Source organism: Cydia splendana, chromosome 22 (assembly GCF_910591565.1).
Source record: "Cydia splendana chromosome 22, ilCydSple1.2, whole genome shotgun sequence".
Classification (NCBI taxonomy): Eukaryota; Metazoa; Arthropoda; class Insecta; order Lepidoptera; family Tortricidae; genus Cydia; species Cydia splendana.
In genome coordinates, this window is record NC_085981.1 from 13,324,121 (window position 1) to 13,339,813 (window position 15,693).

Consider the following 15,693-nt stretch of genomic DNA (forward strand, 5'->3'; position numbering starts at 1 on the left):
TTAAGTATACCTACGTACAATATTTCATTTTATTATAGTCTTGTATCGGGTAATGAGCAATAATGAGGACGTTCACATTAGGTTTATAGTTCGTGGACAACAGTATATAGTGTTTATCGAAGCGAATTTGACCTTAATTATTTTCTCTCATTGAACTATGTAGTTATTATTACTACGTAATATCTGGGAGACCGAGCTTTGCTCGGAAAACATATAAAAACTCAAAAATGCGCGTTTTCCCAGAGATAAGACCTAGATAGATCGATTTTTCGACCCCGAATACCCCTATATAGCAAATTTCGTCGAAATCGTTAGAGCCCTTTCCGAGATCCTCGAAATATATATATATATATATAAACAAGAATTGCTCGTTTAATTAAAGGTATTAGATAGACCAGCACAGATAACCGTTATTTTGCGTCGTTAGTTGTTGCCGGCGGACAACAAATCTAGGAATCGGAGCGTGAATCTCGCGACCTAAACGCATTTGTGCCATGGATTTCGCGGCGCTTATGACCTGAGCCCTTACCATGATGTCCTTATTGCGATTCTGTTTAGGACCTAAACTGAATCGCTAAAGGACGGAGCTATATAAGTCGCATAACTCCGTCCCTTAGCAATTCAGTTTAGGTCCTAAACAGAATCGCAATATGGACATCATGGTAAGGCCCCTGGTTGCGTGGTTCACGTCCCGCTCCCTTCGCCTACAGGTTGCGATTGCGACAATTTCATTGTTTGGTCATCATCATCATTAACTTAAGAGTTATTCTCTTGTCGGTGGAGTATCTTCCAGCTTTCCCTATCCTGCGCCAGCTCTTTGACTTTTTGACACGACACGACCCCTACTTTTTAGGGTTCCGTACCCAAAAGGTAAAACGGGACCCTATTACTAAGACTTCGCTGTCCGTCCGTCCGTCCGTCCGTCCGTCCGTCCGTCTGTCTGTCACCAGGCTGTATCTCACGAACCGTGATAGCTAGACAGTTGAAATTTTCACAGATGATGTATTTCTGTTGCCGCTATAACAACAAATACTAAAAACAGAATAAAATAAAGATTTAAATGGGGCTCCCATACAACAAACGTGATTTTTGACCAAAGTTAAGCAACGTCGGGCGTGGTCAGTACTTGGATGGGTGACCGTTTTTTTTTTGCATTTTTTTCCGTTTTTTTTTCATTATGGTACGGAACCCTTCGTGCGCGAGTCCTACTCGCACTTGCCCGGTTTTTTCTTTCACGTGCTCCAAAAGGCTGCGTCTGGGTTTTCCTCTTTCCCGCTTGCGTCCTATCCGCCCCTCCAGGATAGTTCTAAAGAAGTGGTCGTGTCGTATTAAGTGTCCAATCATTTATCATTTCATTGTTTGGTATGGCTTCTCTATGTAAAGTAATAATAACTCAATGTTTTCTCTTTTCTTTTATTAGCCTCTTATCGTCATCAAAGAATAAACAGTTTTATATTTACATCTCGGTAATAATTATGAGAATCACAACTGTTTGAATTTTACGACTCGTGATAGTTATAACTTTGCGTTTAGTCCACACTAGGTACCTATATTATTAACTAACGTTTTGCGGTTCGAGTAGTTGGAATCAAAATGAGAAAATTATGTGTGCTATATTAAAATTACCAACTTGGCAGCTATTCGGATAGCGAAGAGCGATGAACTGGTATAATTATTTTACTGGCGAGTTTTATTCTCTTGGAAAAATTCCTCGCTAGCAGTAACAATTGGCGATCAACGACAATAGTACATTGTGATACAAGTGTGCTACGTCGGTCATTACACACGAGGCGATATTGTGCGCGCGAGTAGTAACCGAGCGGGCAATAAGAAAGCCGATGTGTGTAATGACCAATACACACGTGTTTTATACGACTTTTTTTGCATCGTATTACATATATGAATCTTTTTGGAAAATAGAATCTTAAAAAGTGTACAAAAGTGTTAATAATTCTGTATAACAGACAAATGCATGTATCTTAATTAGACCAATAGTGGGACCGGATTTTTGCACTAAAAGTTTTGATAATTCTAAAGATGAAAAAGTGATACTTATCTGACATGGGACATATTTTTAAGCATATTTGTAAAATATGACGAAAAGTTAGAACGAGCGTTAGATATAAATTAGGTATTTATATATTTTTAGTAATGATTTTTTAATATTGAATTAAAGTGCAATGTTTAAGTTCCATCGTTTATAATATGTATGACGCTTTATAATGTAAAATTATTAGAAATTTTTTTAACGTGCTTCTTAGTCAAACTACAAATTAGCTTATTATTTTGTCGATATTGAATTAAAGTTTAATAAATCCACAACAACATATCTAAATTCTTAAGTTAATAGGCAAGCTAAAAATTTAGAAGAATAAGATATATGCTTTAGAATGAATATGCGTTTTTTGTCCTATAATATCTAATATTGAATTAGAGTCTGTAAAAATAAGTCTATTACTATAAAATAATATACGCAGCCATATTATGGAAAATAAGAAATTTCGGCGTGTAGCTTGCATTGTAATAGTAAAATATATTTAAAAAGGCGCGAAATTCATACATACGCCGCGCTGGTCCGTCAGTGTCGCCGGCGCGGCGCCCGAGACCCTATCATAGCCTACCTATACCTCGCCCCTCGCCTCGCCCCACCTGCCGCTCACAGCACTGTCTGTCTTTTCTTATCATTCATTTGTTTGTTTACTGTGGACATATATAAATTAGATGCGGACATTACGTGAAATTAAAGGGGTCCCTTTGTTTCCCATAAAGTTTTAAGTCATAATGTATTGTTTGTCATATAAGAACCTTCGGGCTCTCGAATTAAGGTTTATTTTTGAATGGCCTTAGTAGCAGTTTGATAGCGTTGACTCGGCTCGGAGAGTTGGCGAATTGGCGATTCATTCGCCGAGTTAGCGGATCGGATACCAAGTTATCAGTTAGTTTAGTGGCCGAGTTGATTAGGAAGAACATTTGAATTTCGAAATTGTAATAAAAATGTACATGATATTCACAACTATTTTTTACCATAGTTTGTCAAAGGACTGTCTCATTTCAAACATAGAGAGAATCATCATACTATCTTTGACTTACACTAGTACTAGCACCCAAAAGAAAAGGATGAATATAGTTTTTTGTTTTTATTTACTGACAAATTGGTTTGACCGACTATACCTATTTCTGGTTCCTATTGTCATGTCCTGTCCTATTCAACGTCAATATCATATTATGTATATTATAAACCAACTGCTCAATATTACACGTATACATATTGAATATACAATAAGGTAAGTGACCTCACCTTATTGTATATTCCGTGTCGGCCGTATATGCCTATATACGGCCCACCTTAAATTAAAATGTTTTTTTTTTTAATAAACAGGATATTAAGTATGAAAAACTCACTCAAATAGGTATCTTATTTATTGAAGTTTCTTCATTATACCAAAATAGTTATAAAAATATTACGATACTCTTGGAAAATATACCTTTTATAAAAGTCCTATTGTGGGCCTTATTGAACACTAGCAGGGTATTACTTAATCCCGCAAAAAATAATAATTTTGACAGTAGACAATAACAGATTTTATTGTTTTTAACTTAAGAGTTATACATATACAAATAACAATATTTGGTACTTCACAACAAGAGGATATTTATAATAAGTTAAAAATAATTCTTTTGGGCCTTATTAACTAAAGATATAAAAATTGTCTAGTTTATGCGAAAATAGTAGGTAACTAAAGTCACTAAACATAAAGCTTTATTATTATTATGTTTTAACATCTGGGGGCACGGCAGTGCCCCCGCCAAGACGAGCAAAGCGCAAGGGCACTATCTACCTTTTCTCGAAACGCTTCGTCGTTTTTTGGAACCCTCCTAACTTGGGGTTGGATTATACTAGATAAACAAAGTTCTCGGACTTATTAAGCATATCAATTGCATAGCTCTTATACTTTAGATTTTATTCATATGTAAAAACTTCGATTTCGTCACTGACTCACTCACTTGATGATTATCAATACCTTTAGGGTACTTCCTGAAGTCCTCTAAGAAGCTGAAATTTGATAAGTAAGATAGTTTTAGTACACAAACAACAAATAAATTCAAAAACTTGAATTTTTTAATCCTTAAGGGGATGATGAGGGGGTTTAATCTTGTATTGGGAATCAATAATCGCTGAACCGATTTAGTTGAAATTTGGTATGTAGATAGGTATTGTTATGGGGAAGGATATAGAATAGATTTCAATCTCAAAGTTTACCCTTACGGGCTGAAGGCAGATTTCAACCCCAAAGTTTACCCTTACGGGGTGAAGGGTTTATATGGGGAATCAGTAAGAAGTACATTGTGTAACAGATGCCCCCAGATACTTATTTCAGGATTTTTAATAGTAAATCACCCCCAACCCTTTAAATTAGGGGATGGAAGATTGTCATAAGCAACTTACAAAAAGAAGTGAAATCCCACCAAAAACATTTTGATGTAAAATGTTGCCCAGACGAAACCATAAGGCTCGCACTGTCAAAAATTTATCAGATCTCTTGCCAAGCTTCTAACTCTACAAGCCCTAACTTCACTAGCTCTACACCTTAGTCAAAGTATGTAGCTCGGCCGTTTCGTTTCTACAAGAACTATTGTATGTATAATAAAAAAACCGCCCAAGTGCAAGTCGGACTCGCGTTCCAAGGGTTCCGTACATTACACAATTTTTAACAATATGTTTTTTTAGTGAAAAGTGAGTAAAATGTCTTTTAAAAACCCGTAGGGATCGGATCAAAAACTAAGTACTTAAGTCCGACTCACGCCACAGATTATACAATAGTTCTTACGAACAGATACTTATCTCTCAAACAAAACGCAAGTACCTACCGTTTTGATACCTACACAAAAATACAATGGAGTGACCTTCAACGCGCCGCTCCCCGCACCGCGCGCACCGGCACAACGCTAGGGTTGCTGACGCTTAGAAATGATAAATAAATACCCACTTAAACAGAGGAGTGAAATAAAAGGAAAGCTAAATCTTAAATTATACCTAATATTCCGATTATGCTTTAGTGTTTGCGAAATAGTCATTTTAAAAGGTCATATGTCCCTGCAGTAACCGCAGTGTTTACGCCGTTTTATAAACCGCGCAATAATCCCAGCAAGAATTAGTTTTAAAACTTCGTGTAATTTAAAACCAGATAGAGATTAATGTTACATAGTAAAGAAAAATAATAGAAACCCCATGAATAAAGGTAATTAATTATAAGTTAACCAGAGCAAAAATGAGTAGGCACTTTCCGGTGTAAACTTACTGTCGTTAAAATAAACATTTACCAAAATAAATTAAAAATTTACTACCTATTTCAAATAGATAGTTATCTAAATCTATACATTTGTCACACATATTAAACATTACATGTTTAATTAAAGAAATTCAATAGTAGGTAGGTACCTACTACCCGCGCGATTCGAACTTTAAGATATCGCGCCGTTAGACTTCACTAGATATGAAATAGTAAAGATATGTGACGTTCCACGGCAAAAGGTACCTTATGGCGGCTGGCGCTTACGCTTATTATTATCGCCACTCCAATATTCAGTCGGGGCAATGGTACCTTTTGCCGTGGAACGTCACATATCTTTACTATTTCTTATCTAGTGCATCTCTAATTCATTTCCCGAATCCCGCCGTCCGTGTAACTATCGTAAAAATTGACAGTGCGGCGCGCGGTGACGTGCGTACGTGAGCGCGTGTGGCAACCAACTGGCTTGCTTTTCTACCGTGAACGGGAGCAGATTCGTAGGTATTAATCCGAGCTCGCGCAGAGAGTTCCATAGGCCTGCTCACGCTTAGCTCCACATTTCTAATAGGTTTTCCTGTCATCTATAGGTAAAGAGCTAATATGTGTATTTTTTTCATAATAAAAAGACCCAGTAGTTTCGGAGATAAGGGTAATGTTAATTTTTTGCCTGTTTTCTTAAATAACTTCTAAACTATTTATTTTAAAATTATGAAAAAAATATATTTGAGATTCTAATTCTAAAATGAGCCCCTTCATTTGATATATAACAAAGATATAGTTTTTTTTCTTCTATTTATCATTCATCTCAAAAGTGACCCCTTTATTTAAATTTATATTACATATTTACTTTACATGTATGTCTTTGGGTTATAGACAAGTTTCAACTTATTAGTCCAGTAGTTTCGGAGCAAATAGGCTGTGACAGACGGACAGCCAGACACACGAGTGATCCTATAAGGGTTCAGTTTTATTCCTTTTGAGGTACGGAACCCTAAAAATAATGATTATAATAAGTTTTTCACCTTATGCCCATGTGGCGGTAGCAAAACAGCCAAGCCACATATTTTAACTATAAAGGTGTAGAGTTAGTGAAGGGGCTTGTAGAGTTTGAAGCTTGGCTCGACAAGAGATCTGATAACTTTTTAACAGTGCGAGTCTTAGGCTTATGGTTTCGTCTTAGCAACATTTTACATGAAAATGTTTTTGGTGGGATAATTTTTTACAGTATAAATATTTCTTCGTAACAGTTAGTATTATCTTTTAACATGATTTTTACTGTACATCTGGGCCCTATTTCACCAACGTGACAGGTGCGACATTTGTCGGCATCACTGTTACTGACGTCACAGGCCTTTATAGGCTACGGTAACAGCTTACCATCAGACGAGCGGTGTGGTTGTTTGCCACCAACTAGTGTTGGGCGTAATTAATTACTCGTGTAATTTAATTACATGTAATTAAAATGTTTGTAATTTAATTACATAAAATTTAATTACATGTAATTAATTTTTCTGTGTAATTTGCAATTGTGATTACATTAATTAGTAATTAAATTACTCAATTACTTTTCATTTACCTTTTTAATAATATGCAAATATGAACAAATTTACTTGTAGTAATTATAAAGAAAAACTTTTATGAATTCCATTATACGCTGGATAACGTTATAACATATTTTTTATCCCTGGAATCATACCTTTACAGGGTACTATGTGACAAACCACGTTGAATATGGCGGTCGGCGCTTACGTCGCGTAGCACCGCATTAGTTTGCACGATGCACATCCCTGGTGCGCCGGGTGCGGGCCAGCCCCAACCCTATCCTGTGTGTGATAGCGGACAGACTTGACTGCCCGTATATGAGACACTGCTGCGAAATGCATGTTTCCAGCAGTGTATATATATTGTAATAGTTAATTAGGTACTAACATTAGGAACGTAAGTCTACTAACAAATCTGTATGAGTCCATAGTTGCTCGAAATAAATATTTTTCATTTCATTTTCATTTCATTAGTTAATAGGGCGCCGGTAATAATGACGTAAGCGCCGACCTAAGGTGCCTTTCGGGTTGGACTGTAGCAAAGGGGGGGCTGGGACTTGGACTTTTGTCACAAGAAATACGACAGTTGTCACGAAATTCCGACACAGAACTCATTTACTGTCAAGAATTACCGAAAGTTCTTTGAAATCTTGTGTCAATTGTCATCATTATCATCATAAACATCACAAGAAAGATACCTGTTTTTTGCCGATATAATAAAGTTTTTTTTTAATAATACAATGATAGTGACAAACAGGAATAAGGCCCGTCCGATGGTAAGCTATAACCGTAGCCCATGGATGCCTGTGACGTCAGCAACAATGTCACGTTGGTGAAATAGGGCCCTGGTGCTACATTACGACACCGGTGCTATAATAAGCACATTAAAACACTCCCTTTGGCCGTGTTTTAAAATTCGTCATTCGTTGCAAAATTTCAATTTTTCGCACTTCTATCGTAAATAACTACCTATGTATTAATAAAAAAAGTTACCTATATAAGTAAGTAGTTACTGCCTTTAAAAAGTATAAGTGTCTAAATGTTATTAGACTTTTTGATTCTTTAAAACGTCTTTAGGTCAATAAAGCAAGTGAAAAATTATTAGACCAAGAAAAGTCTGCAGCGATTTGGACAGCCCACGAAGTGAAGGTGTTATTTATAAGTCATAATTTCATAGAAATTTCTTCAAATCGGTCTTATTAATGAGAGATTAAAAATATTCAAAATTATCTAAAAATATTTTAATCTATTATTTCATCTCATACGTTCAATAAGGCCCGGGACTGGACCTTTTTACCTGCACTGACAGTGGATCTTCTTAGCAACAAGTACAAATTCAGAATAATAGGGAGCAACTGCTATTTTTGAATGCTGGGCCTTGTTACCCGCCGGGCCTCATATGCCTGCACCTCACCTACCTTATTTATTTGTTTTACAAGGGGAAAATTTGTTGATTAATCATGCTAATATTGATACCCAAACAAGCGAAACATTCTAAAATTGAACCACAAGCGTAGCGAGTGGTTCGTAAAGTTGAACCTCGAGCGTAGTGAAGGTTTCAAGGGACGAGGGTTAAATAAAATTTTCACTACATCAGCTCGTAAAGGCTCTCTTGATTGTTCGAAACGGATAAGAAGAGTGGCATTTAATTTGATGCACATTTTGAGTTGTTTCCGTAGGTATACTCGTAAAGCTCAGTTGGTTGGTAAAATTGACTTTAAAATGCTAAATATTGAATAACGTTAGTTTGAAATTGATTTAAATGATAAAGTAAATATTATCGGAGATATATATATCGGATATCGCTCTTAAACAAAAAATATATGTCGCTAGTCATTTATAACCTAAAAGCGCCAAATTACGCAAAATTATATTGAAATGACACCTGTCTATTGAATTTGAAGAATACTTTAACAAGGGTGGTTATCTGTATGACAATGCACCTAAAATAATTTTCAAATGTATCTATATCTATTATTGTATCTATTATTTCTATACTTAACACGATAACGAATTCTACGTAAACCAAACCGCGGGCAATCCCTAGTACATATAGAAATAAATAAGTGTAGGTAAGTTTCCATTAGTGTACCTACTATTAACAATATAACTATTTACCATTGATAATAATTTTATAAACGTTTTGCGTATTTTTTACGGGCACCGCGCTAATCGCTAGCCCGCCACCGTCGAGCGCTGCCTCCTGCCACGGCGCACAGCGCGGCGCGCGAAAACGCCGCGCGTTTGAAATGTAACTCAATATAAGCGCGGAATGCATACTTACGTATCAGTATTTAGTGTCGCCGTGATTTTATATTTCTAATATTTTGTGTGGGAACTAAGATCTTTATTATGACCGTGTAATATTAACTCTACAAACTTTAATTCAATATTGGCTATACTGCTTAACCAGAAATCAATATCTAGACAAGCACATTGTCTACATTTCTAATTTTTTACAAGTATACTAAGTTGATAGATAATATCGTAATTTTACAATATCAACTACTTTAATTCTTTATTGACAAAGTAATTCGTGTTTTTACGTTCACCAGAAAGCAGCTGTTCCAGATTTCTAAAAACCGAATATTGTGAATAAATTAAAGTATTATTGAACATGTTACAGTTTTTTGTAACTTTAATTTTATATTTACATAGTTATTTAGCAAAATTGAAATATTTAAATATGGCCGAACGCTCCACCTATAATTTTCTAATATTTTACATAAATGTTATTTAACATGCATGCAATAACATATCAAAAAAGAAAAAACTTTAATGTTATCAAAACCCATTTTTGTTCCACCGCTGGTCTAAATATCTTCCAGCATTCCTGAAGCTGATCAAAGATCCTCAACTCATGGAGTGGGGGAGGGAACTGCATCAGCTCTGGCTGCAGCTGGGCCGGAAGATGAAGCAGGACGTCAAGGAGAACCAGGACCTGTACTCCATCATCTACGTGGACCACCCTGTGATAGTGCCTGGTAAGTGAAGACCCTTAGCTCATGGAGTGGGGGGGGGGGAGAACTGCATCAGCTGTGGCTGCAGCTGGGCCGGAAGATGAAGCAGGACGTCAAGGAGAACCAGGACCTGTACTCCATCATCTACGTGGACCACCCTGTGATAGTGCCTGGTAAGTGAAGACCCTTAGCTCATGGAGTGGGGGGGGGGGAGAACTGCATCAGCTGTGGCTGCAGCTGGGCCGGAAGATGAAGCAGGACGTCAAGGAGAACCAGGACCTGTACTCCATCATCTACGTGGACCACCCTGTGATAGTGCCTGGTAAGTGAAGACCCTTAGCTCATGGAGTGGGGGGGGGGAGAACTGCATCAGCTGTGGCTGCAGCTGGGCCGGAAGATGAAGCAGGACGTCAAGGAGAACCAGGACCTGTACTCCATCATCTACGTGGACCACCCTGTGATAGTGCCTGGTAAGTTAATCTAAACGAATTATACGGTCCCGATCCGGGCCAAGGCGACCGACACTTCGGTTTTCTATAGAAAGCATCACCTGGTCACCTCATGGAAAACGAAGATTCGGAAGCCTTACCCCGGACCCAGACCATTCTAGCATGAGTCGTCCTTAACTCTTTATAAAATGAGATTGTTTTTGTACGGCCTGTACCATTTTGTACCTCACGTCACAGTGACAATGACAATAGTATGAGGTCCTTAGCGACTTTCATATTGATTGTCACTGCGACAAAGTACGAAATGGTAAGGAAATCAAAACTGGTTAAGCGCTTAGAGCATTTAATAACTGGAGTCGCCTTTAAGAGCTTAGCCCTCTGCCGAAAAACTTGCACAATTGTGCAAACTTTTGTATGGACTGACATGGCTATTTGTACGTTACGTACAAATGATGTAGAAATAGCAATACATTTGACGTCCCCTCCCTCGCAAAAATCGGCAGACTATTTCGTACAGAAAAAGACAGCCATGACGTCTCCAGTTACTAAATGCTCTAGGGTTAAGCGTTTCCAGCAGATTCATCTGCCCTCCTCTAAAAGACGGACATCACAAAACTTTATGTATCATTTTTGACATGTTGGCTATGTAACCGTAATCGTAAATAGCCTGTATCAAGGTTAATATTAATTTATAAACATGTTTCCAGGCGGCAGGTTCCGCGAGTTCTACTACTGGGATTCCTACTGGATCATCAAGGGTCTGCTGCTGTCAGAAATGAGGTCCACGGCCAGAGGAATGATCTCCAACTTCCTGGACATCGTGGACAGAATCGGGTTCATTCCTAATGGCGGCAGAATATATTACGTGATGAGGTAAGTTCCACTCACTACTCGTGAAAAATCAGTGTCTCATAATTATATACTTTTATTGTATAATAAGTGTTATAAAATGAATATAAAACTAAAATTAACGACAACTAATAAAGTAATAACTAAAGCTAAAAAATTAAAAATACCTATCAAAATTTTGCGTCCTTGGTAAGGTGCCCATCACGCAGGCAGCGTTCCCGCGCTGGATTGCTATGGCCAATCTTTGCGCGAGGGTCACCTGTGGCCTGTCTTAGGCGTTTGCTGAGCTCCTTGTGGAGCCCCCGAGCCCCCCTACCCCACGGACCTAGTGTCTCGACGCCAAAGGCTACAAATTCGTAGTGTGCGCCGAGACAACTATATTTATTCGCCTTGAAGTGTCTCATGGTGTATGAGATGAGGACCATGGCAGGAAGAACAGTCTAACACCTTATAGAACAAAGTTCCCCGTCGTGCGTGACTGTCTGTATGATCGCGATAAACTCATAAACTACTGATCGGATTTTCATACGGTTTTCAACTATCAATAGAGTGATTCTTGAGGAAGGTTTAGGTGTATAATTTAGCCCGTGCTAAGCCGGGGCGGGTCGCTAGTTCTAGATAGATGTACTTGTCAAGGTTGACGAAATATAAAGTGAACCCAACTCTCGAACAAGTTTTAACAAGATCGGCTCACTTTATAATTTCGTCAATTTTACTTAGGGGCTGTCCATAAATTACGTCATCGATTTTTGACGATTTTTGAACCCCCCCTCCTATAATCATCCAAAAATCATGCTTCAAATGACCTCATTTCCTCCTACTTCATGCTACCGTCATCCGATGTCCAGACCCCCCCCCCCCCTAATTTGAAATGACGTAATTTATGAATAGCCCCTTAGAAGGAATGCTAATTTTCTGAAAATGAATCTTCTTATTTTTCATTTTTAACAAGCAGAAATGTCTGCGAACGATGCTTAGCTTAGAATTTTAAAAGTGGAAATATTACTGTCTTGGGTGAGACTTGGACTCACGGCCTCTGGATCGATACTCCAGCGCCTGCCATCTGAGCCACCAAGACCTCATTTATAGCCAGCAAATATTTCCACCATATTATGAATCTTCTTACTGCAACCTAGGACTGTTACAGTTGAACTGCTTGATTGTTCTAGATCTCAACCCCCCCTCCTGATCCCCATGGTCCAGCTGGTGATGCAGGACTCGTACGACGAGGAGTTCCTCCGGCAGCACATCCACACCATGGACAAGGAGTTCGACTTCTGGATGTCCAACCACACTGTGGAGGTCGAGCACAAAAACCACAAGTGAGCATTTTTTTTATAGCCTATATTGTGTCCCACTGCTGGGCAAAGGCCTCCCCTGCCTTTGCCACTCGTCAGCAAACCAAACAAGCAAACAAAAAACAAACACGCAAACAAGGCAGAGGCAGACCAAAAATGAGATGGCGAAACGACCTGGACTCATTCTGTGGCGACTGGCGGGAGCATGCACAAAGCCGTGAGCATTTTATGATCGAAAATATATTTATAAAAAACATAAACATACAAAAACGTTACGGTACATTTATACGAATAAACGTCTTGATAAACTGTCCTGTTTGACGTCTCCTGCAGCAGCAGTCGGCAGCAGTATTGCAGCGCGATCGTCCTGGCAGGGTCGCCATGTAATGTGGGAATTAAGACAAACAACTTGTATGATATTGGTATAATGCGCCTCAAGCGATACTTATGAGACATGTGTAGCCTTATAAACTCTAACCCCCTTATTCATAAAATCAAAAAATCAAAATCAAAATATACTTTATTCATGTAGGCCTAGCAACAAGCTCTTATGAATCGTAATTAATCTTAATCTAATTATCAGAGCAATTTATTGATGTTAATATTATTCCATAACAAAATTGGATTATTATACATATCAAATTTAACACTAAGAATTTCACAAAAGGATCGTCAAACATTAAAATGATTGTATAAAAAAATACTAGTCTAGAATTTCTAGAATAAAATCTAAATGTCAAAAAAAAAGCATAAGTAACAAAAGAAGTAGATAGTATTACATCGGAATATCCATTTCCTCATCAATAATCAAATATACCTAATAAATAAATAATCATTTCGAATAACAAACAATTAATCCCACGTTGTAATATCAGTGTGGTATAATAAGCTTTAGAAATAAGTTTACGCTTTACATAATTCTTAAATTTATTAATAGACAATAACATAAACGCGCTACAAACCTCAATTAGCTAATAATCGTTTGTCCTTATCTGTCACTTTGATTTATGTATTTGTAAGAAAGGGATAAAACGTAATTTAACTAAATCAGGCCCGTAAAGTTTTATGAATAAGGGGTTAACACTGTATAGGTGTGGGTAAGGTGTAGCACACACTACAGCCGCAAATGTCAAAATCGATGCTTCTGCCCGAATTTTTGACATTTGCAGCAATGCAGTCGGCAGCAATGTCACGCCGCATTAAGGTGACAGTCCATTTCCAATGACAGCTGCACTACCATTAATTTTACTATGGAAATTGACAATAACACCGACGCGCTCGTACTAGTAGTGCAGCTGCGGTCAGAAATGGAATGTTACCCTTACTGGTGCAGTATGCTGGTGTATTTAACGACTGCGTTAAATGATTGAACCGATTTGGTGATTGTAAAACAATGCCATTGAGTTGTTTTATTTGTTCCAGGTATAAATTATTACGGTATAATGATATGTCGCAAGGACCGAGGCCGGAGAGCTATAAGGAAGACATCGATGTCGCCAGGTATATTATAATTCTTTACTTATTTTCATAAACGAATCAAACAATATCAACGTTGAGTTGGATCAAGAAAGGTCTGCAACGATTTTGATTGCATACGCAGTGCAAGTGTTATATTATACGTCGTAATTTCATAGAGGTTTGACGTTTAAAATAACACTTTCACTGCGTGTGCTATCAAAATCGTTGTAGACTTTTCTTATATAATATAATCATTTTCAAAATTTACATTAAATTTCTAATTTTGGAGCAAAGTAGGCACATTTTACAATAGTAAAAGGAGCATCTAAAAATGATCGCTGTACTAATTGTAGTCAAAATATGGGTGCATACAACTTACTCAAAAATATGTCCTTAATTAATGTGTATAATAATGTGCATACAACTTACTCAAAAATATGTCCCATAGTTCTTAATTCGCTGACATAAGAGCTATGGGACATATTTTTGAGTATGACGAGTGCACCCATATTTTTACACTTGACTGTACTAATGAATTTAATTCAATTGTAAATATTCCAGAAACCTGGATAGTCTGGACAAGAAGGAAGAGTTGTACGCGGAGCTAAAGGCGGCTGCTGAATCTGGCTGGGACTTCTCATCTCGATGGTTCATCCTCAACGGCACCAATAAAGGTACATATTTCACCTTTTTAACCCCCGATGGTTTTATATGTTTGACGCAAATGTCTGTCTGTCTGTGGTATCGTAGCTCTCCAACGGATGGGCTGATTTATATGCGGTTTTTTGAAATGAAAGCGAGTTTCTCTTGCGGTTGTTCTTAGCTATGTTTCATAAAAATCAATCCAGCAGTTTGAAGAGTATCAGCTCTGTTCCAAAATGATATATAAGACATTTTTGGCATAATATGGTTTTTTTTGTACATAGCGTTGGGGGGAAATTAACTTTTTAATTTATTATACATCTTCTGACTAAAATCGATGGTCATAGGGAGTTAGAGGTTAGGCCTGAGATACACTTGTAAGTTTTACTGACGTAAGTAGGAACACAGCTTAATTACAGAATGAGAGATGAATATCATTACATATCTCTTTCTAGCAAATAGCTTTGTCCCTACTTACGTAAGTAAAACTTTCAAGTGTATCGTAGGCTTTAGGCTTTCTTGAGTTTACAATACACACACGATACTGATAAAGAAATATAATCCGTTGGTCAAAGATTATGTATCAAATAAAAGTACCTAAACGGCTTAATTTAGACCCAGCGTATCTCGCCCGTTGCGACCCGAGCGTCGACCTCGGACCCGACAGGTTGCCGTGCTGTGTGCCGGAGGCATTACTGGCGTCGGATCCGTATCCGGCGATACGGATGGGACCGTGTCTTGGTTTCGGTACGCGCATGTGGAGTGAATCGATTGCGACTACTAAACCATTTTAACATGGAATACGTTCATTAGTTATCCTGTCAATGCTTCGAGCAACACCGGCTTCCGACACATCGGAAGGGAGGGGCCCAAGCGATATCTCACCGTACAAATCTTTCTGCCATTTTTCGCGGGGGGAAAGGTGCACACAGTCGCACTTCTCACACACTTACATACAAAATCCAATCTGTAATGACGACACAAATACGTAGAAAATGACACACGTCAAAGACAAATCTTGCAAACCTCGATCTCTTTTTGTGTACGGACGAGTGACAAGTGTCACAACACGCACACTAACACATTTTCGTTGAAGTATGTTATTGTATTCTGAGAGATGAGAAGTCGGATTTGTCGCTCGACCGATCCACAATTTGTACTGAGCGAGCAAAATCGATAAATCTAACAATTACATGAGACTAAAA

The 15,693-nt window shown here is 37.9% G+C and overlaps 1 protein-coding gene across 2 annotated transcripts in view; it reads left to right on the forward strand.

The window, feature by feature from the left end:
• LOC134801421 (trehalase) overlaps positions 1–15,693 on the forward strand; it is a 76,140-nt gene that overhangs the window by 32,632 nt on the left and 27,815 nt on the right. The window contains exons 5-9 of one of the 2 annotated variants that reach the window (XM_063773972.1): positions 9,661–9,816; positions 10,949–11,114; positions 12,260–12,412; positions 13,811–13,888; positions 14,408–14,520. In XM_063773972.1, the coding sequence (XP_063630042.1) occupies positions 9,661–9,816; positions 10,949–11,114; positions 12,260–12,412; positions 13,811–13,888; positions 14,408–14,520 (666 nt within the window). Of the gene's footprint in view, positions 1–9,660; positions 9,817–10,102; positions 10,263–10,948; positions 11,115–12,259; positions 12,413–13,810; positions 13,889–14,407; positions 14,521–15,693 lie in introns of those variants that run through there. The other variant, XM_063773971.1, reaches the window with a different exon arrangement.